The sequence below is a fragment of the Schistocerca cancellata genome, chromosome 2 (genome assembly GCF_023864275.1).
Source record: "Schistocerca cancellata isolate TAMUIC-IGC-003103 chromosome 2, iqSchCanc2.1, whole genome shotgun sequence".
NCBI classification, from domain to species: Eukaryota; Metazoa; Arthropoda; class Insecta; order Orthoptera; family Acrididae; genus Schistocerca; species Schistocerca cancellata.
In genome coordinates this window covers 296,939,080-296,963,445 of record NC_064627.1, presented here as the reverse complement: position 1 = coordinate 296,963,445, position 24,366 = coordinate 296,939,080, and the positions used below count along the sequence as shown (strand labels likewise).

At 37.3% G+C, this 24,366-nt stretch overlaps 1 protein-coding gene across 5 annotated transcripts in view; it reads right to left on the bottom strand.

The window, feature by feature from the left end:
* Nucleotides 1-24,366, bottom strand: part of LOC126161668 (protein PHTF1) — a 208,230-nt gene that overhangs the window by 42,423 nt on the left and 141,441 nt on the right. For all 5 annotated transcript variants that reach the window (XR_007534942.1, XR_007534944.1, XR_007534943.1 and 2 more), the window contains 4 exons: nt 22,674-22,919; nt 20,894-20,939; nt 7,341-7,463; nt 2,429-2,636 (listed from right to left, as the gene is read on the bottom strand). Coding sequence is in view for 1 of the 5 variants with exons in the window: in XM_049917664.1 (XP_049773621.1) it covers nt 2,429-2,636; nt 7,341-7,463; nt 20,894-20,939; nt 22,674-22,919 (623 nt within the window). In the remaining 4 variants the exon portion in view is untranslated. The remainder of the gene's footprint in view (nt 1-2,428; nt 2,637-7,340; nt 7,464-20,893; nt 20,940-22,673; nt 22,920-24,366) is intronic.

The window sequence follows — 24,366 nt, the reverse complement described above, 5'->3', positions numbered from 1 at the left end:
ACCCGGATGCTGGAGGACTGTTCATAAACTGTGATGATCGCTGATGACGGAAATATATTCGTAAAGGACCCAAACACAGCAGGAGAATAATGGAACAGGCTTACAATTGGTTAACATCTAAAACCTTACCACTTAATCTTACGAAGAGACTTATTCATGGAAAATGCACTTTAGGAAATTAAAAAAATTATAAAGAAATTGAATGGCTGGCCAGTGCTCACCTTCAGGTGGTGATATTCCGAACACTGCTCATACATATATATATGCAAATATGAAAGAGGTGGTCAAAAATTGTGCACTGGTAAGCACTAGGCCACCTTCAGTCCCAAGATGATAGGATGATTGTGTGGGACTTAAAAATGAATTAAGAGGAAGAGAAATCAGTAGTCCAAGGAGTGCTAAGAAGTCGAGAATGAGGCAGAGACAAACTAGAGATTGAGGGAGGTGGATTGGGGGACACAAGGATAAAAAAAGAAAATAGGAATAAAGAAAATAACTGAGTAAATAAATAATAAAAAGAGTGTACTTCGAATTGTAAGTTAGTGGAGGATAAGTTGAGGAGGGTGGCAGAATGCAAAGATATGCTGGAAAGCGAGTTCTCATTTCTGGAGTTCAAGGAAACTGATGTTGGACGGGAGGCTATAAAAAGCCCATGCAGTGTAGAAGTCATTCAGATCCCTTGAGTCATGATGTACAGTACACTCAGCAATTCTGAAGCAGTAGTTCCCAAAGCACACAATTCTACTATATTCATTCAAGAGTTCAGCCATTATCATAGGGCTTATTTCTATACACACCACCATGCAATGGATGTGTTTTAGTTGGTAAACAATGTATATGGTTTTGCACATCAATCTGCCTTTGATGTGCCAGTGATGGCATTGAAGAAATTGTAGCACGTGGGTGCGCCGAATAGTTTTGTAGCAGGAACAATTGCAGCGTTAGGGATAGTAACCTAGACATGTGACGGAGTTTTGAAAGGATGTTTTAAAGGTAAACGTGTGTGTGTGTGTGTGTGTGTGTGTGTGTGTGTGTGAGGGGGCGTTTGTGTGTGGGTGTGCACACTGTACTTCCGAGTGTGTTTGAAGTGGAAGCTGTATTAGTCAGAAGGTGAAATGAGCATATTGACCGGAAGATTTGTTTATGGACAAGATCTGTCAGGTAGTTTTGGGAGAGGAAAGCCATGTAGAGGTGGCTGATGCACCTACTGAGTGATGAAGCATACACACCTGCCACAAATGTCTACGCTGTAGGAAATGGAGAGTTTGATTTGGAAAATGTAGCAGCTATTAAAGCATAAGTACTGCTGGTTATTGGTTATTTTCCGTGAATTACAGTTTGTATGTGGGTTTCAGTGATGTGCAAGTCAATGTCAAGGCAGGTGATTTTGGATAGGTCCACGTGAATTTAAAAGGGAAAAGGAGGTAAGCTGTTACAGGAGATGGAAGAATTCTTCTTCACCTTGATTCCAGACCACAAAAATGCCATTGATAAATCTGTAAAAGTCAGTGACCCAACATCTGGATCAAGAGGAATGCCTCTTCCATGTGAACTATGTAAAGGTGAGCATTCAATGGGGCCATGCTTGTTTCCATAGTGGACCCCTCTGTGTAGATATGTTCCTCAAATCTAGATAACTTGTGATTGAGATGAAGTCTGCTACAGTGACAACTAGGCTTTAGGGAGCCTTTCATGTTGCCTTTAGTAGAGCTAGCGAGAGGCTGTATGTATGGCAATTGCTCGTGTAGAGCTAGACTGCACCAATAATGACAGCAAGGATCTCAGGTGGGAGACTGCTGGGAATGGATTTAAGACATTGCAGGAAGTGACTGGTGTCTTTTATGTAGGTAGGGTACTGTGTGATGGGATGGAGGTGCTGACATGCCAGAGCTGAGATGAGATCAGTTAGCACTTTGAAGCCATTTACAATGGGATGCAAAAAAGGTTGTTTTTGTGTGTTGGGGGGTGGGGGGGGGGTGGGGGGGGGGTGCTCATGCCCCTTGGCGGATAAGGTGTTAGGAGGCAGTTGCAAGTCCCGTAGAGAAGCCTAGGGCTCAGAACTTTTTGCACTTTGGCCTGCTTCAAAGAAATGAGGTCATTATGGAACACAAACTATTAAGGAATTTCTTACTTCCAATGTAGCCTACCAAGCCTTCATGAAAAATAACACAGAAATTCCAACCCTTATCCATGCGGAGTCCTCTGATCTGAAGGTAGACGGGTCGAGCATCATCTGCTGTGGAGACAAAGGCTCCACTACTGTGGTACTTCAGTGTGAGGAATACACAACACTGGAAGGGCTTTTCAGCAAGCTGACACCTCAACAAACAAAAATCTTGTTTTGGAACTAGCGTCTTCAGACTAGTCCAAAGAGATACATGAAACAGATTTCCATTTAGTGTACAAGCAAAGCATTAAAATTACTCACCATAATGTTCCCCCAACAGCAGCCTCAGAAATATAAATAAGAGAGTCTGAAAAATGCGACAGTAGTCCTCCAATATTCAGGGTGCTGGATGATGACACATTGGCAAGCATAACTGTGTTGACAGGAGTTATTGGTTGCGTCTCTGATAAAACATCAACAAAACGGCATATTGAAGGCAGCAGGGAAATCACCACGGAAACTACTACACCTGTAAAAATGAAGCAAGTACAAAACCACTTAATGAAAATATGAATCATTAGAATTTTTTTTTTATAATTTGAGGGCAGAAATGTAAAATGAACATAAGACACATTGACAGCCTTTCTTGAAAGGTACTGAATTATGTTGCTGTTAACACACAGTCAATTCATCACTTTTCATGCATTAAGCGTTCATTATTTCAGAATCTATACAATCAATATTCTGTACAAATGTTAAATGACCTTACTTTACATTGGATGTATCAGCTGGAAAGGCATGTTAATATATCACTTTGTCATACAGCAGTTGTCATCATATACAGTCCAATAACAAATTTTCCGGAAGAGGAAAGGCTGTTTTAAGGAGACATTAACTTAGTTCAAAATGCATTTTAGCAGTAAAAGAACAATTTTTTAAGAAGAATCACATCTAATAGGGTAACGATGAAGCAGAAAATTAGCAGTTATATGGACAAGTTGTTGTCATTCGTTTTGGTAATGCAGAATATCATTTATGGAGACACAGCCTTTCTCTTCTCTAAAAGTCTATCATGTAAAAATCACATAAAACTTCTAGAAATTTAATATGTTCAGTAACTATTATCCAACATTTCGTATGTTTAATTTGTTTGACTGTTTGCACAAGAATACTTTGCTGAATAATAAATAAAACAGATAGCAAGAGGAGAGATAAAAAAACAAAGCAGTGAAACAAAATATATGAAATAAAAGTGACTGTCAGATGAAAGAAGACAATGTAACTGGCATCTGATAAATATGGATAACCCAATTTCTATTACACATTGACATTTCCCATTTAATAGTTTAGGGAGGTCTGACTTGGTGCAAAATGTTACATCACTCTGGCTGTAGAAATTTACTAAGCAAGTGAAAGAAAAAAAGTAAAATACTTTCTTTCTAATCTCTGTTTAGATCATCAGAGGATGCGCCTAATTTGGTGTGAAACCAGTCGTGGTTTTAATAAAAACTTTCTACAGCCAGAGCAGTGTGTTTTGTCTTCTTACAAAAGGTGCACATGCCCGTAACTTTCCACTTGTGCAACTACACATGTGCATTTGTGCAAGTATAATTTCCAGGAAATGGAGGCCAAGCATTAAGTTTACTGCTACCTGCCTTTGGTTGGAATCTATGGGTGTTTTAGCAGATGACGGACAGCTTGGGTCGGTATCTGCTTGATTGTGTAGTTTGCTGTGGTTATGCTTAAAGCGATTTATATGCAATAATGTCTGTTGACTCCAAAGGAAGCATGCTGAAGTTTATAGATAATTACAGACAAAGAAAGAAATCATATCTAACGCTTGCTTCTGAAGATTATTTGAATAAAAATTCGAGATGTGTTGCCCTGATTATCAAATATTAGATGACGTCTCCGATCATATTTCTGTGAACAATGAAATATCGTAAGGTCTGAAGTAGGACAACTGAGAATAACAATCTAGTGAAAAGTATATTTAACAAGAAAGACGATGAGACTTACCAAACAAAAGCGCTGGCAGGTCGATAGACACACAAACAAACACAAACATACACACAAAATTCTAGCTTTCGCAACCAACGGCTGCCTCGTCAGGAAAGAGGGAAGGAGAGGGAAAGACAAAAGGATATGGGTTTTAAGGGAGAGGGTAAGGAGTCATTCCAATCCCGGGAGCATATTCACTGTCTGGCAACTCAAAAGCACAACTGAACAGCCTTATATCTGAACAAAAGAAATGATGCGATATGTGTAGCTCCTCAACAAACTACTAAAAATAGAAATGAAGCACACTGATGATGCAAAAAATATTCCCACAAAACCTCCATTCTAGTGGATTCTGGCTTCCACGAAATTCCCAATTTGCCAACTCTGAGGATGTTAATCTACATATCATATTTCATGACTAAACACAAGTGACACACAAAGTCAACTAACCTTCACATAATAGAAAAGAACCTCCCACAAGTATCTATCAGTTTCACGAATAATTACTTTTATTTTTATTTATTTGTATTCTGTAAATAACTATGTATATGGAATGAATCGTCATTATACACAAAAACAGTCCTTATAGATGCTAATAGATACAAACTGTAATATAGTGACGGCCGGAGTGGCTGAGCGGATCTAGGCGCTACAGTCTGGAACCGCGCGACCGCTACGGTCACAGGTTCGAATCCTGCCTTGGGCATGGATGTGCGCGATGTCCTTAGGTTAGTTAGGTTTAAGTAGTTCTAAGTTCTATGGGACTGATGACCTCAGATGTTAAGTCCCATAGTGCTCAGAGCCATTTGAACAATTTGTAATATTGTATAGAAACAAAATATGCTAACAAGCACAAGCTTAGGCATTTCCTATAGTGAAAAGAGGTATAGAACAATTAAATAATAAATGCAATTATTCCATATCACAAGTTACATTTTTGACAGCATTATTTTGAAATGAGAAATAAATAATTCAAACAAGTATATAAGTCGCCAGTTAATAGATAACAAAATTTTATTGTCAGCATTATCACTGTAGTTTCCCAAGGTGAAAATCTAAAATCTCATGATGGCCTCATCTTGAAAATTTGCAGACAAAACGTTATCACTTTGTACTACTCATACCTCTGTTGTTTAATATTTACTTATGTACAGTCGCTTTTGCATTTTCTTTTCCTGTCACCTTTTCACTGAAATAAGCGCAACACAAGCCCCCAAGCAAAGGAGGAGATTCAAAGCAGGCTGATTGTGCATTGAGGCAACTTGTGGATATGAGAATGCCCATGCATACATGCAGTCTTTCCACAGATTTTTGTGCATGCCCTTTTATTCTGCTGCATCTGTGACTGCATACAATTAAAGGCTCATTGTGTGGACATACCTTTATACACATAAAATTTATGGTGTATACCCTGTGTATCTGAGAACTGACTTTCTATCAGTGAAAAGTGCACATTTTGTTAAATCATCCCATACAGATGGATCCTCTTATTTGGAAAGCACGTGTCGCGAGGCAATTGCATATTCAGTCAAATCAGAATTTCTTCTTCCCATCTTTGAATTTAGAAAGATGGGCAACATTGCCAAATGATTGGCTTTACTGGTCACAGCTTGTTCTCATTTGCAATGACTCTTCCTCCCACAAAAAAATTTTTCTTTTTCACTTTAGAGTGGAGAATATGCACAGAGATGGCATAGTCCTACTACATACATGTAACCCCACACAAGTCTTTGGCTGCCACATCTCTGACATCAGCTTCCACACACCATGGTAACCAATACAAAAAATGTTAGTTCCCTCAGTTTAGAATATTCAATAGAATGTCTTCAAAATTCCAATGATTCTTCCTGTTGGATACTCTAACAATATCAACTGGAGGACGACAACCTGAGCCAAGAAGAAAATTTCAGAATATCGTTACTTCTCACCAACACAAGTACCTTTTACATAGTGACATATACACCAAGTATTATCAATCGTTTGTGGAAAAATAACTAGCTGGAGGCATCTATCTGTTTCAACCATCAGTACATATGTAACAATAAAAAAATTAAAATAAAAACTTGGAAGCACACTATTTCTTGTGTTTTGTAATTTTTAAAATCAGTTGGGTCTCTTATTTAGTCAGGGTGTTGGTGTTAATGAAACTTTTACGCCAAAACAAAGCACGACAGTTACCTTAGAAAAAGGGAGGTGAAGCGAACACATCAAGGCCAATATTTGACGTTTTTCTTCAGTCTGCAAAAGTCTGTTACAGAAATTTTGCACATTTTGTAGCATGCACTTTATGATCTACAAAACAATCAATACTTTGATGTTAAAATGACATATGCAGCCTGTGCTTCGACTGTGAAACATAATGGTTATATGTGCTTTGGTCATTAGTGTTACAGATTGTCATAAAGTTGGATTCACCTACAGGCATGAAAATTTCCCACAAAACAGCATTCTTTATTTCATACAGCAGTCTGCAAACTGCAACAAAGCAGGTGCAAAACAAGTCAGTACAGGGACTTCAGTGAGACTTCACTGTACGTCAGAAAAGCAACATGAGCCACACAATGAAATATTTCATTCCCATTTGACATTCCTTTTTGATATCTGAACTCTATGATAAGAAGATGGGCTCCCACATGACTTGCTGGTTTCTCAGACACTTTGATGTATCTGAATAAGAATATCGAAGTGACTGACAGCTATTTCTTTGCAGTTCTGATTGGAGCTTAGTGCATACATCTCAAGATGGGCTACTTCAAAACTGAGCAGGAGCCTGCTTAAGTCATTATGAGTTTACAAAAAATTATTCTATTTCTTGAACTGTGCATGTTAATATCCTCCTATATCTTTCAAGGAGCACAGCACAACTGATTAATTAACACGTAAAATAAATTTATAAAAAGAAACACAGTTCATCCTAATCAGTAAGAAAATGGTTAGCAAGATGCTGTCTCCAATCTCCTACCAGCAAAGAAAGTTAAGAAGAGAGCATTGGGGAGGGGGGGATCCCCCCCTCCTACACACACACACACACACACACACACACACACACACACACACACAGAGAGAGAGAGAGAGAGAGAGAGAGAGAGAGAGAGAGAGAGAGAGAGAGAGAGTGTGTGAGAGAGAGAGAGAGAGAGTGAGAGAGAGAGAGTGAGAGAGAGAGTGAGAGAGATCTTTTTTGTGCAACCTTCACAGCATGACTGTGGACTGAAGGTGGAAGTTGTAATATTACCTGCATAAAAATAGTCCATATTTTCAGGCATAGTTTCCACTCTGGCTATAATAGCGGAACTGATATCTAGCACAGAAAGATCAGCCTTCTTCACATCATGATTTTCCCATATTGTACAGCTGACTGAAAGAAACACAAAATAAATTTAAGGTACAAAAGTACCATTTTATAGTACAGACTATATCTTTATACTGTGCATTTTTGCATCATTTATACAGTGTAAATTTCTTAAAATGAAAAATGTTACAAATGTTATGTACAGAATTGAACTAAATTGAAAAGACAAACCACCACTCAATCATAAGACAAGAGTTACAGGCAGTTACGTAAAGAACATACTATCACCCAGAGTACAAAGTAAGAAAGCTTGTAACAAAAAGGAAACATGTAGAACACACAACTCTGACTGTGCAAACTAGTCATATACTTACATCAATGTTCAAGTATACAGCAAACATCATCGAGAAAATGGTACATTTTAGAAACAATTGCCAAATTTGCTATTTGAAATTAATTTCACTTTCTACTGTATATTAATAGGAACAGTTCCTATGGGTAGATGATGGTAAGGGATGGGGAGAGTTTGCCAAGTATATAAGGACATGCAAAGGAAATAAATGTGCAAAGTACAATCTCTTAATAAAATATGGGCAATATTATTATGCAAAAGAATATGCACACTTGCACTTTTACGTAAGAGCTGTGATGATAAACATAAGGCATGTTTAATAAGACATGCCTATAATTATTTTCAATCACATAACACCACGAAACAGTCAAATATGTGGATGATACATGAGACTGACAAAGCTTCCCAACTGCAGAGTAAATGGAAAACAAAGGCACAGTCAAAAATGAACACCCCAAATCACACATCAAATCCTGAGCTACCAGAACTTAGAACCAATTCTGATATCAGGATATAGTGAGACACGATTCATTACAATGCAAAGGAGAAAATTACATATGAAGAGAAGATGGTATATAGAGTCACTCTTGTGCATCAGAAGGGTGCAATGTTAGCAAGGTAGGGCTGAGCCAAGATAATGGGAATAATGACTACAAATTTTCCATGATACCATAATTAATCCAGAGAAATGGCACATTAGAAATGAGAACTAAAAGCTACAGAGGTATCACAGAGGGTAAATGGAAACAACAGTTGGAGGGATAAAATCAGACAGAGGAAAAATGCAAACGAAGGTATGGGGTGGCAAACAGAGAGCTGCAAAACATAAATGAAAAGAGCTAGATAGCAATAAACTAAATGTATGTAAAATGTCAGAGGGCTATTTTTCATCTTTGGGGTTCAGAAGTGTTGCTACTGAGAGGGTAAACAGAACTTTTTTGAACAACCATGTTACAGCTCCGGTATGGCTCCAAGTGATTTTCATCTTCTCAAGTACATAAAAATATCTCTCTTTCCTAACACTTCGACACTGATGAATTTCAACAGTCATGACCTGGTGCAGATTTTATGCTGTAGAATTTCATAAGGAGTTAAGTTGTCAAATATCTCAGAGATAATGTTTAAGCCTGCTTAGTTACTACGTTCGAAAACAAACCACAATGGTTTCTAATAAAAACTGGTAATCCTCATTCTGCTCCCATTAATTTCTAACTTTACTTTCACCTGGAAAAATTCCTGCTAGCGAACCAGCTCGATGGCAAATTTCTTTACAAATAGAAAAGTTGATACCATGGTATGACAGGGGTCTCAGTTCTAGTGGTGTGCACGATGGAAATGATACATGTATCTGCTCTAATGCGTATCCAAGCTGTTACATTTTACTATCTCAAGGAAAAATACCTTGTGAGTAACTGTCATATGTAAAAAGTCCTATTTTAATCAGTACATTAAATACTCCAGGTAACGCCTGAAATAAGTACCTGCTCATTTCCACTGAACAAACTCAGCACAAAGCTTGCTGGTGAGCATATTTGTTTTCTAGAAACCTCCTGATTCATCACTATGATGTTTTCTTTCAATGAAACTCGTTTTATTTTCACTCTCCGGAAAGAGGTCAAAGGTATTCTTACAGGAACAAAGGTTTTTCTGGGCCCCCTTTGGATGTTTTGTTGGTAATTCAGGATTTTCAGCCTCCGATTTGTTTCAAATTTTTATTTCATGGCAACAACACTATCAAAACAATCAAGGCCAAAATTAGTAGCTATAACACTAGTTTAGTAATGTTCACATAGGTAAAAGCCTTTTATAACTATTCAAATTTAATAAAAAAAGGTGTGTTCCTATCCACTTTAATGTCGGGAAACTTTGCTGAACCATGTGTGACAACATATGTGAATGCAGACATGTTTATTAGATACTCCTCTGCTTCTAACATCTATTAAAGTGATAGAGCAAGTGCATTATCAACTGCTTAAATACAATGATCTTGGATAGACATCTTTTTCATACAATAATTAATTTGATGTTTCTAAGAGTGAGAACTCTTGTGGTTCCCATAACTTTCCACGGAACAGCACTATAAATGATGTGGCAACTCTCTGCAAACAAATTAACTGTATACTCACTATTATGTTAGTAGCTGCATGTGTAGTACAAATGTAAAAATACAAGCACATTTAAGACTTTGTGAATATGTCATTAATCACTTTTTTTTTGGTGAAACTCTCTTATTTCAAACTAGGAATTAACTGCATCAGGTGGTAGTGCATGTTGTTATAATCATTTTTGTCATTGCACAACTTCTCATCATATGCAGTCACAGTCCCATTTATACAATTCTGGATAAAGAAAGTGAGACTTATGCATAAGCAAAGCACTGAGAAACAAGTACTTGGAACAGTATCAATTACCACATGTATTAAAGGGGATATATATCAAGGCCAAAATTAGTAGCTATAACACTAGTTTAGTAATGTTCACATAGGTAAAAGCCTTTTATAACTATTCCTCCGATTTGTTTCAAATTTTTATTTCATGGCAACAACACTATCAAAACAATCAAGGCCAAAATTAGTAGCTATAACACTAGTTTAGTAATGTTCACATAGGTAAAAGCCTTTTATAACTATTCAAATTTAATAAAAAAAGGTGTGTTCCTATCCACTTTAATGTCGGGAAACTTTGCTGAACCATGTGTGACAACATATGTGAATGCAGACATGTTTATTAGAGTTATGTTTATATAGTTATATATATATATATATAGTTATAATAGAAGGAAACATTCCACGAAGGAAAAATATACCTAAAAACAAAGGTGATGTGACTTACCAAATGAAAGTGCTGGCAGGTCGACAGACACACAAACGAACACAAACATACACACAAAATTCAAGCTTTCGCAACAAACTGTTGCCTCATCAGGAAAGAGGGAAGGAGAGGGAAAGACAAAAGGATGTGGGTTTTAAGGGAGAGGGTAAGCAGTCATTCCAGTCCCGGGAGCGGAAAGACTTACCTTAGGGGGAAAAAAGGACGGGTACACACTAGCACACACACACATATCCATCCACACATATACAGACACAAGCAGACATATTCCCTGCTTGTTCGGATAGGTTGGTGTTAGTAGGAAGTATCCAGATAACCCGGACGGTGTAACACTGCGCCAAACATGCCTTGGTGCACGACCAGCACATCTTGGCGCAGTGTTACACCGTCCGGGTTATCTGGATACTTCCTACTAACACCAACCTATCCGAACTCCGGAGATGGGAACTTGCTCTTCAATATATCCTCTCTTCCCGTTATCCACCGGGCCTCAATCTCCGCTAATTTCAAGTTGCCGCCACTCATACCTCACCTGTCATTCAACAACATCTTTGCCTCTGCACTTCTGCCTCGACTGACATCTCTGCCCAAACTCTGTCTTTAAATATGTCTGCTTGTGTCTGTATATGTGTGGATGGATATGTGTGTGTGTGCGAGTATATACCCGTCCTTTTTTCCCCCTAAGGTAAGTCTTTCCGCTCCCGGGACTGGAATGACTCCTTACCCTCTCCCTTAAAACCCACATCCTTTCGTTTTCCCTCTCCTTCCCTCTTTCCTGATGAGGCAACAGTTTGTTGCGAAAGCTTGAATTTTGTGTGTATATTTGTGTTCGTTTGTGTGTCTGTCGACCTGCCAGCACTTTAATTTGGTAAGTCACACATCTTTGTTTTTAAGTATATTTTTCCTTCGTGGAATGTTTCCTTCTATTTTATATATATATATATATATATATATATATATATATATATATATATATATATATATATATATATATATATATATATATATATGATTTTGCTATTTATTTTTTAATATTAAAATGACTTACCATATTTCCTATACTATTCCTTAAAATTAACTGTATACTCACTATTATGTTAGTAGCTGCATGTGTAGTACAAATGTAAAAATACAAGCACATTTAAGACTTTGTGAATATGTCATTAATCACTTTTTTTTTGTGAAACTCTCTTATTTCAAACTAGGAATTAACTGCATCAGGTGGTAGTGCATGTTGTTATAATCATTTTTGTCATTGCACAACTTCTCATCATATGCAGTCACAGTCCCATTTATACAATTCTGGATAAAGAAAGTGAGACTTATGCATAAGCAAAGCACTGAGAAACAAGTACTTGGAACAGTATCAATTACCACATGTATTAAAGGGGATATATATATATATATATATATATATATATATATATAAATATAATAGAGGGAAACGTTCCACGTGAGAAAAATATATTTAAAAAGAAAGATGATGAGACTTACCAAACAAAAGCGCTGGCAGGTCGATAGACACACAGACAAACACAAACATACACACAAAATCTAGCTTTCGCAACCAATGGTTGCCTCGTCAGGAAAGAGGGAAGGAGAGGGAAAGACAAAAGGATTTGGGTCTTAAGGGAGAGGGTAAGGAGTCATTCCAATCCCGGGAGCGGAAAGACTTACCTTAGGGGGAAAAAAGGAGGGAAAAAAGGACAGGTATACACTCGCACACACACACATATCCATCCTCATATACACATATACTTGCCCTTCAGCATATCCTCTCTTCTCGCTATCCGCCAGGCCTCAATCTCCGCTAATTTCTAATTTCAATTTGCCGCCGCTCGTACCTCACCTGTCTTTCAACATCATCTTTGCCTTTGTACATCCGCCCCGACTGACATCTCTGCCCAAACTCTTTGCCTTTACAAATGTCTGCTTGTGTCTGTGTATATGAGGATGGATATGTGTGTGTGTGCGAGTGTATACCTGTCCTTTTTTCCCTCCTTTTTTCCCCCTAAGGTAAGTCTTTCCGCTCCCGGGATTGGAATGACTCCTTACCCTCTCCCTTAAGACCCAAATCCTTTTGTCTTTCCCTCTCCTTCCCTCTTTCCTGACGAGGCAACCATTGGTTGCGAAAGCTAGATTTTGTGTGTATGTTTGTGTTTGTCTGTGTGTCTATCGACCTGCCAGCGCTTTTGTTTGGTAAGTCTCATCATCTTTCTTTTTAAATATATATATATATATATATATATATATATGATTTTGCTATTTATTTTTCAATATTAAAATGACTTACCATATTTCCTATACTATTCCTTAAAAGTAATGTTTCTCTGAACACATACTTTAACATTTGAATTTGAACATGAGCAAATACACTTTCATGGACAGATAGAATATAAGTATCCCCTTTGTAGCTCCCTTTATAGTTACATCCTGAACCGAAAATAATCATTTGGAAATACTAACTGCTTTTCCAGTTGCTGAAAGAAGCAAGCTTGCCACACTAGAGATGAGATTTCTGCATATGAGTTATGTATTACATATACTAAATTTTATGTGCAAATCTAATTCAGTAAGCACATAAATGCATATCATGCAAAATTTGTCTTTCTATGAGATGATATTACAACATAAGTATATCGTATGAGAAGAAGTTTGCTAAACAATATGCTTGACTTCTCATCTATTTACACGTTTTTGAAACACACAGACTAGTTCTAGCGTGATGTTATTTAAAACAGTCCTCCTGCACTACAAAACCAATATCTTACTCCAAATTACAGCACATCCCATACATAGCAGTGTATGAATTAAGATTCCTGCATTCTGAAATGAATGAAGTAATTGCCAAAAAAACCTGTTTGGAAAAGCTCAATCACAAGTATAATTTCTCATGGAGACATTACCAGAAACTATTAGTTTCTCTACATTCAGAGGGTGCTGATTCAGCAATTATATGTTCAATTAACAAAGTGCTGCTCCAGTTGCTAATAAGAACTTTAACTTCTGTGGACAAGTTAACTTTTCATGTTCTGCCACTTCCCAGGTGTTGAAGACATGTTTCAACATAGTCCTGAACTGCAACTGACGTATTTTAAGTGTCCTGTTCTGCCGACTTCTCATTGCTGCATGCAAGTTTCTTCCATACCTTGGTGAATAAAAAAGTTTTGAGTATTTACCATACAATGTATGGGCCTCGTTACATGCTATCAATTGCAGAAAGCCCCATTTCAATATCTTGAACAGTTAAGAAATATGATGATTGTTATGTCACACGATTCACTATGTGCATAGATGAAAACTGGTGCTTTTCACATGACTATTCGTCGGATGTAAGAGCCAATAACCTGTGAACGACATGAGATATTGTCTGCTCTCAATTCAAAATAAAATTTCAATACCTTGTCTACATTTCACACACTAAAATATACGAGCTAAAAATCAAACATACACAAAGTTTATGCAATACGCTTTTACCACAACAAAGTTTCAAAAATTTTGTGCAATGTTTTACTTAATGCAACACAGTAACTATGATGAATAATGAAAACAAATTCAGTCCTTTATCAAACGAAGATATAAGACTGTAATACAGGCAAAAATCTAATTTTTTCACCCAGTAGTTTTCTTATAATTGGATGATAGGTATTTCATGGCGGCCAGTACGCCTCTCTCAGCACAGGTAGTAGCATCTGACGAACGGTACAGGTTTAGCAAAGTCACACACAGCAAAGAATGCAGAGAGTAAGTACGTGGCAGCAAAAGGGTTAAGTCCACAACAGGTTTCTACCTTTAATTAGGTCTGTTTTCAGTGGACCCAAAAATTGTGCTGTAGAGAAGCTCAGTCAAATGAACCCTTAATTACAAGGCTGCCCAATCGAAGCTTACTTTACGCTCCCTTTGTTCCACAATGACAACACAAAGTATTTAAGACTAAAAAAAAGTATGAGTCTTATTACTACGATGTATTTAAGCAGCCAAGTCAGACCATACAAATAAAATGTCACCCAAACTGAAAGTTTTAGGATTTACATAAAGGACTATTATGCAACTAAAGTGTAGCATCAGAAGTATGATGTAGATTTTAAAAAAGAAGCCATTAAATTAAATATGGCAGAGTAAAAACATGAGGGGGTTGCATTTTATTTATGATACAACATTGCTGCCCTCAAATGAGGTGGAGATAACGACTGTCTCAGACTTGAAAATTGTTTTGATAGACGAAACACAAACACTTACTCCAGACAACTTATGGAGCTAACATTTAGCACGGACTTGTAGCACACATTTGTAATACGGGTGAAAATACACTTTTTCCATGATAAGCGATGGTGTACTTTCCCTCAGAGCAGTAAAAATATCAGTCCTTTGAATGGTAAGGATTTTGTACACTAGAATAGAATTCCCCAGTTTCCGAAGCATTGAAACAGACTGCAATGTGATTTCGTATGCCAGTCATAGCTGTCACATTGATCTTGCCAGCCAATGACAGCAAATACTCAAAGCATAGGACACTTGATGTAGTCAGCCAATAGCAACATCACTGTTAAGTAGCGTGAACACACAAACAGGAAAAGTTGATGGTTTAAATTAATGACATGGTTGTTACTGGTATCATCCTCATACCTAGTAAATGGAAGGAAATGATTTGGTAAAGGGCAGAACTCTAATTCCCATTACAAACAGAAAGGTGAAATGTTGCAGAACGAACTAGCTGTTTTTCCAATACTGGAGGGCTTTAATTTCAGATTGGGAGCAAACTGCATCAGGTGGTAGTGCATGTCGTTATAATCACTTATCATTGCACACATTCTCATCATTTGCAGTTGCATTCCCACCTATACAACATAGAACAACAAATGTGATACTTAAACAAAGCAGTGAGAACATGTACACAGAACCAGATCAGCTAACAGTGAACTTATGAACTGAACAACTGCATGTATCAAAAAGTTACAATACAGACAAAGCAATAAACATAATTAGATGAGAAGATGAATCACAGTTGGGAGTGAAGGGCTAACTGGCTGCCTTCTTCTGAGGGAAAACAATAGCTAAGTCATTACAGCCGATACAGTTTTCAACGTTGACCAAGTTTTCTAAATTATTTTCATAAATTATAATGGATTACCAATTATATTACACTTTTTCTTAAAAGTAATGAATGCACCATACATTGTTCTAGGATAAGAGTGGGTGGAATGAATATAAGCAATCATTTTGTAACTCCACCCACACTTGACTCCCAAACTCAAAATTATCATCTCGCAACATTAACTGTTCTGTTCTATTTCTTCTGGTTGTGGAAAGAGTGAGCTTGGACTGCATAATAACAAACAGCTGTGTTAAGAGTCAAAGTGGAGGGTTTAATTATTTGAATTGTAAAAACAACAGAAAAAAATCATCAAACAATTAAGTCTAATGGTTTTCCAATAGAGTTATAACAGAATGTAACTTACAGATGGTAGGATACAATCGTGGGGTGGGTGTTTCATTTCCATTTCACAGAGAAGAAAGATGGGAACATTTGGAATAAAGGCACATTTTAAGCAGCTGTTTCTCTAATGCCGCAGTTGTGTAATAAAATTAATTCTTTAACAGCTAACGTTTCCTTTGTTAAAACTTCTTGGCTGAAAGAGCATGCACAGGACCAATACCTAATGTTTCACCCTCATTTGCAAGCATATATTAATTTATAAATGGTTGCCAACTTCACAGAGGCATTACTGATCTGTGCACAACAATGCACCATTCCAATATACTTCAAAAAGACATATCTGAAAATGTTATTTTTCAGGGGGGTCATACGATCATTCTATCGATCAAAGAGATAAAGGGTAGAGTGTTCTGTACAGCCCTTGGCCTATCAACCATTTGTATACCTATTGGAAGGATGGCATACTGTAGCTACTGGATCAAACTTTGAACACTACATACTTTCTCCAACCCAGGCAAACTGAGCAAATCGGTTGGTTCTTTTGCATTAGGTGTGGTCTAGGATAGGCATTATGTGGTTTACAAAAGCCCTTCTGAAGTAGAAAACACACACATTCGCACAAACACAACTCTCTCTCTCTCTCTCTCTCTCTCTCACACACACACACACTATCACTTTCTCTGACCACAGTGGCCAGAGACAGCGGTCATCTGTGAGAGAGTTGTCCTGTGAAGTTTTCTACTTCAGGAGCCCCTTTTAGCTGGAAGCAGTCTTTTGTTGTGCCTGTCTGTGACTCAACATCTCAACTACATGGTGAGTAGCAGTTTATCCTTTTAATAATATTGTTGCTAAGCTGATAATGTTAATTCACACCCACTTTCACACTGGAAAATTATAAACCTTCCACACTTTACACTTTCTGAAACAATATTGATTAAGAGGTGGTGGGGTGGGGGAAGAGGAGATGTATATGTGACATGTCCTGTATGTGGCATGTACCATTGTGTAATTGATGTACAACTACATACAAATATCAAGTATCCCTCTGTATGGCTCTTTGACAGCCATTAATTTTGTTTACTCTGGTCGCTGCTTATTGGTATTTCGTTACCATTGTGTCCACTGTAGTTCTGTCAAAAAGTTCAATAAAGCATGCATGAGTAAACCATGTCCTTGTCTTCGTTGTCGGTGACCAAACATCCATATGTTTCCCAGACCATGTATCAACAGTATACATAACAATATGAACTACAGCATTTGTCGCATATTAGTATGTCAATCACATTGTGATTATGAGCAAAGTGTGGGTCATGCTTGCATCGCGGGAAGTTCAATAGCGGCGCTTTTAGTTCATTTCATGGGCCAACTTCACATTCAAATTTCTCAGGATGTAAATGATATACTGTGATGCAACGAAAGCCATTATTATTGTGATTTCTCAAGTTATTGATTACTTATGGAATAATATGGGGTGCCCATTTAAAACAATCTAAGCTTATGTTGAAACCAATATTTCACATGGTTCAGAATGACTCATAGTAATGACTTTCGTGAATCCCTGCTGTACATTCACACCAGTGAAAGCTGTTTGTCAATATCTATTGTGGTTCTAGAGATATTGGCGATGAAAAATTTAAGTGGGACACCCTGCACCTAAATACTCACATTACCACTTTCAGCCAATGGTTGCCACCTTCAGATCTGACAAAATCCACTACAAAGCTCAATGACCTTTCATCAGTAACATTACCAGATGGCAAGTTTGTTTTGTTTGCCAATGTTATAAACATTGCAATAAATAGCAAATCAAGTGTAGTCTTAGAAAGATTGGCTAATAAAATATTTGTGGACATTAATCACTGGTTCACAGCCAATTCTTTGTCACTAAACTTCGAAAAAACATACTACATGCAGTTCAGAACTTGTAAGGGGTGTCCCACGAGTATATGCCTAACATATGATGACAAGCAGGTAGAAGAAGTGGACAGTGTTAAAGTCTTGGGATTACAACTTGATAATAAATTCAACTGGGAGGAGCCCAACTCAGAACTGCTAAAGTGTCTCAACAAATCTCTATTTACAATGTGAATTCTGTCAGACATAGGGGATATAAAAATGCAGAAGCTTGCATACTACGCTTACTTTCACTCCATAATGTCATATGGGATTATGTTTTGGGGTAATTCATCAAGCCAAGCTAAAGTTTTCCGGGCACAAAAATGTGCAATAAGGGTTATATGTGGTGCGAACTCAAGAACATCCTGCAGAGGCCTGTTTAGGGAGCTAGGGATACTAACTACTGCTTCCCAATATGTTTATTCCTTAATTACATTTGTCATTAAAAATGCATCACTTTTTCAAACCAACAGCTCAGTTCATGGAATCAATACTACAAATAAGAATAATCTTCACAAGGATTTATAAAGTCACTTACTCTTGTACAAAAAGGTGTGCATTACCCAGGAACACACATTTGCAGTAACTTGCCAGCAGAATGAACAGCTTAACAACCAATTAAATTCAGTTTAAGAGAAGCCTAAAGGATTTGTTGGTGGCCAACTCCTTCTACTCCATTGATGAATTTATCAGTAGAACCAACTGATTGTGTGTGTGAACTGCACCATTTCATTGCAGTAATGTGTTCATTGTATATGAGTATTGTAGTAGTTCTGTTATATGTTTATTACCTTATAAACAAAAAAAATTAATTTAAAATTCAGTGCATTAATGCGATCTTAGTAAACGAGTATTGTAAAATGATCCTTTCACATAGCATTAAAAAAAAAAAAAAAAAAAAAGGAAGATCATTCCACTTGGGACTTGTGGAAGGTAAATTATATTAGCTTATTTGTTTTAGTTGTAAATATTTGTCACATAATATTGTTTTTCTGACATGTTCTACATCTTGGAGGACCTCCTTATAACGGATCAATGGATGAAACTAAATCTAATCTAATACAGGTATGTATCAAAAACAGTTCGGTACTTTGAACATCATGAGAAATAAGAAGGAAACACTATGACCACACTTGCCAATGCCAATATCAGCAGGAATCCAGTATCATCACACAAAGAGAAAACAGCAACGAAGTACCACAATTACACTACTACTGCCTTATTTCACGTACCATGAAGATTTTGAATTATTTCAAAATGTTTGAAAAGTAAGAAAGAAGAGATTAAGAAACTGAAAACAGAAGTAAAAATAAAATAAAATTTGTAATTGGAACCTGCAGAAGAATAGACAGAATCACGACACTGTCAGTGGACCAACCAGTACAAGGAAAACTATAAATATTGATGATGAAGCCGAGAACAGTTGCCAAATTTTATTTTTAAGACAACACAAAGCATCAGTTCAAAAGGATAATAATTTCAAATAAACAACAAGTTTATCATTGCCAGTTACTGTTTATTTCCACAATGCATTTTGAAGGTTTAAATAACCATCATCAGATGGACTGAAGTGGATTAAGTGATTTGTGTTTTGTGTTGTGACTTTTGAGTAACTTGTGGTGCTGTCCATTAGAAAAAAATAAAACATTATTTCAGTACATCGCTCACAGTTTTGAGGTGGTTTTTGACAGAAAGGATGAATAAAAATATAAATATGAACTCCATTTAGGCCATATTAATACACATATATCCAAGCGATTGGTAACAGTAAACTTGGTATTTCATTCAATATCAATAGGTCATGGTAAAGACTAAGCAAAAATGTTTGCACTTAATGACATTAATTTATTTAAATGTTAGGCACATACAGTGTTATAGTTGTTTCCTTGGCCCCAGCTAACATTAAGAAAAGACATGGTACATAATTATGGAGGCCACAGCATGCCAACTGAAATCATCATTTGAGGTGTGTTCAAAAAGTATCAGGAATTTTCATTTATTGGAAATGTCCTTTTTATTTTTGGAAACTAAAAAACATCACACGAGGCCATATCTGGCGAATATGGAGGCTGTGGTATCATGACATCATCGTTTCTCACCAAAAATTCACGAACAAGCAATAATGTGACAGCATTACTGTGGTGCAAAGCCATGAATTGTTTCAGCACAAATTATTAGAAAACTCAAACTGGCCATCTGGCACTGCAGCAGGTAATGTCCCATACCACTCAATTAAAGATAAAGCTCCAATGATGGCATTGGAAAAAGCTGACACTGCTGAATGATTAGAATATCAACATTAGTAAGTTCACGATGACGTGCATGAGACAGAGGTCATGGGACTTGTGAAACAAAATAAGCTGCAGTTTCAACAGTATGTTCAAGAGAAGGGGGTAAAGAAAGCTGTTACTGATTCTTAGGCTTCCACTATACCACTATCACTTTAATGCCATTGAAATGATTTGGGTGAAGATCAAACACTACATTGCAACAAATAATAAAACCTTGGCTGTGACAGAAATTCACAAATTAGTAGAGGAACTAAACCTGAATCATACTGATTTTTGTAACAGACACTGCACAACCTGTTGCTTTTGTTGAAATATCTAAAGAACAGGAAACCGGTACATTTTATATTCAGGAGTGTGATCATTAAGTGACAAGGATATTATGATCCTGTAGACCAAACTCAACATTTTGTGTTAACTGGGAGCATCAGAAGAATGGAACACGACAGCTGTTGCTGCTAGTCACATGGTGCGCAAACACACCTGCGAACCCCAACATCATCCCATCCACACAACGGTGCTTCACTGTCAATCACTTTTTTATTCTCATCCAGGTATACTCTTACATAGCAATTATTGCCTTGGAGATCAAAATTTGCAGGAAAATTACATTTTCTGCATAACAGAACAGTTCCGGAACAGATTGGGGAAAAGTATAAATACTACAAAATAGTAATGGCTAAAATGCTCTTACCTTTATCAGATGTAGCACAACTTGGGCTAAGAATAACATTTGGGGACTGAAAAGAAAGAAAAAGCACAAGTTATCAAGTTGAAAGCACACAATATTTTTTTAAAAATACTATCCTTTTAAGGCATAGTGTCTCACCCCCTTCTAATCAGCTAAACAAACAAGAAAATGAACTGAAATCACTTAAGATAAAGAAGGTATAAGCGTGTATGAAAGGGAACTGCATGAATCAGGTGGTAGTGCATGTTGATTATAATCAATTTTGTCATTACACGTGTTATCATCATATACAGTTCACTTTCCCTTCATACAATTCCAGTCAAATAAAACAACAAACAAAATATATAAGTGAAACTATAAAATAAATCAGGTCAAACATTAGATGAAAGATGTGTCTGAAACAAGAATGGAATGGAAACAAGACTGTAGTAAATTCACTTCCCATTTTGTGCATAATTTCTTTGTAGTATTTTGTTTCAGTAAAATACTGAGTTAATGAACCCAATTTAGGAAATTCTCACATTAAACAAATAAGTTTTGCTGGTTCCAGAGAAACTGCCATAAAAACAATGGTACTTTCTCTCATTTTAACTTAACAGTACTTTAAGGAAAAGCCTACTTTACAAATAAATATGCAGCAATTTGCAAATTAAAAAGAAATTTTTGATAAATGTTTACAAGGACTCATCTACAAAAAGCAAACTTCCAGTATCGCCAATAAAGTGCTCAATATATAAAATATAGCTACTGGAACAACATGCTCAGTCAGGGAGGAATGAGGGATGGATTGGGAGAGACTGGATATGGTTTTTTGGTAGGAAGCATGCAGGAGGTCATTCAGACCTTAATGCTTGGAAGCTACCTGTTATTAGGAGAAAGTGGGGTGAAAATAAAGGAAAAGGCTATCAGAGTTGTACATCAATGACAATACACCAGTAAGCACTATAGCAGCTTCCTCTCACAGAAAGAATATAAAAGGGACAGAGTGAGAAGTAAAAATAGATTAGGAGAAAGAAGAGCAATGAATGAGGCAGTTAAATGGAATGGGTTCTGGTGAGAATAGTTTCTATCTGTGGAATAATAACAGCCACAAACTTCATGAACATCAGGATACAGTCCACAAAACTTGGTATTTAAGTTCCTGAGAGTGTGTGACAGTTCTAAGAGAAGATGTAGAGCTGTGTAGCATCACAGACTATTTCGTTCAGAGGGCTATGCCGGAATGTAATAAACAGATTTATATCAACATTTTAGTTTGCTGTTTTGTAAATGCTTAAAGTACTCCGTCTTCAGGCCACGAGCGGCCTACCGGGACCATCCGACCGCGTGGGGTCAGCACACCACTCTCCCGGTCGTTATGATGGTATTCTTGACCGAAGCCGCTACTATTTGGTCGAGTAGCTCCTCAATTGGCATCACGAGGCTGAGTGCACCCCGATAAATGGCAACAGCGCATGGCGGCCTGGATGGTCATCCACCCAAGTGCCGACCACGCCCGACTGGTGATCTCACGGGAACCAGTGTATCCGCTGCGACAAGGCCGTTGCCTTTGTAAATGATTAAGACTTTTGTTATTTTATTGACAACACCAGCTACTTATTTTACTGCCACTGTATGTAGTACTGAAACCAATTGGACTGATGGAAAAAGTGTTATAGCTAAACAGAATTTGTAGAATAAGGCATTCGGATAACTAAACTTAAAAAGTGATAGTTTTTCTAAAGTATATGTACACATGCAATCCCCCCCCCCCCCCCCCCCACACACACACATATGCACTCACCAAACCTATCTCCCAAGCAAAAGGGTGATCATTCAGCTCTGTGCTGCCATGCTGGCTGTCCGTCTCATCCAGCTCTGAGCTGTAACTACACTCCTCACTATTTGTCGTTACACCCATCCATTCCCCCGCCGAAGTAGTAATCTCAGTCAACAATGGACAACAGCTTCCACCTTCAGTGGCTTGACCTTCACTATCGCAACTGCTGTTGTAGCTGCTCTCTGCTCCAGAACGTACTTTTGCAACTCTCTGTAAGTAATACAAAACTGACATTGAAAACATATTGGTATCAGGAAGAGTTGGGATGATGATACAAACTACATATATTTAAAAGAATGCAGAAAAATGTATTTATTTGTTACTATTTTCCTTACAACACACTGTTTCACATTCATATACTTTGCTGTCCACAGTTCTCACAAAATTACAGATCATTTCACAATATCTACACAAAATTATGTACCAATGAAAAGCGTAAACAAAGACATGCATGTGGATGTACCTTTTTCCACAAATGTTACATTCAAATACCAAAAACACTATATCCTCAGCCCAAACAAAGTGCCCAACAAGAAGGTTACACAACTTTTAGTAGTCACTGACAAACAATAAATATTATAAGTTCAATGCACTTTTGAAAAGTCAGGGACTACACACCAGTATGGTCGGGACAAGAAATAAGATAAAGTGTTTTCAAGAAACCATCCTCACATTTTTCTTACACGATTTAGGGGAAACTGTAAGCATCTAAACTGGGAGACAGATTTGCGATCCAAGACAGCTACGCCATTAAGTCACACTGAGAAAGAAACCTCAGGGCGACAACTCAAACTTGGGGAACAAAACCACCCTGAGAATTCTAGGTGAGAGGAGGAAGATGGTGTCAAGAAGCTCCTGATAAATTAATGGTGAGCAAGAGGGGGGAGGGGACAGCACACCATTTTTCTTTCCTCTCAGCTGAGCTATACACCTGTCATAAACAGCAGTTTCATCGTTTTTTAAACATCAATAATTTATATGGATATGGATTAATATTCATATAATTAACATACTGGGTGACCAAAAAGTCAGTATAAATTTGAAAACTGAATAAATCACGGAATAATGTAGATAGAGAGGTACAAATTGACACACATGCTTGGAATGACATGGGGTTTTATTAGAACAAAAAAAAAAAAAAAAAAAAAAAAAAATAATTTTACAAAAGTTCACAAAATGTCCGACAGATGGCGCTTCATCTGATCAGAATAGCAATAATCAGCATAACAAAGTAAGACAAAGCAAAGATGATGTTCTTTACAGGAAATGCTCAATATGTCCACCATCATTCCTCAACAATGTGAACAGCACTGTAAAGCATGTCCGGAGTTATGGCGAGGCACTGGTGTCGGATGTCGTCTTTCAGCATCCCTAGAGATGTCAGTCGACCACGATGCACTTGCGACTTCAGGTAACGCACGGACTGAGGTCTGGGGACGTGAGAGGCCAAGCATGACGAAAGTGGCGGCTGAGCACACGATCATCACCAAACGATGCGCGCGAGAGATCTTTCACGCATCTAGCAATTTGTTTGGTTCTAATAAAACCCCATGTCATTCCAAGCATGTGTGTCAATTTTTACCTCTCTATCTACATTATTCCGTGGTTTATTAAGTTTTCAAATTTATACTGACTTTTTGATCACCCGGTACTTTGA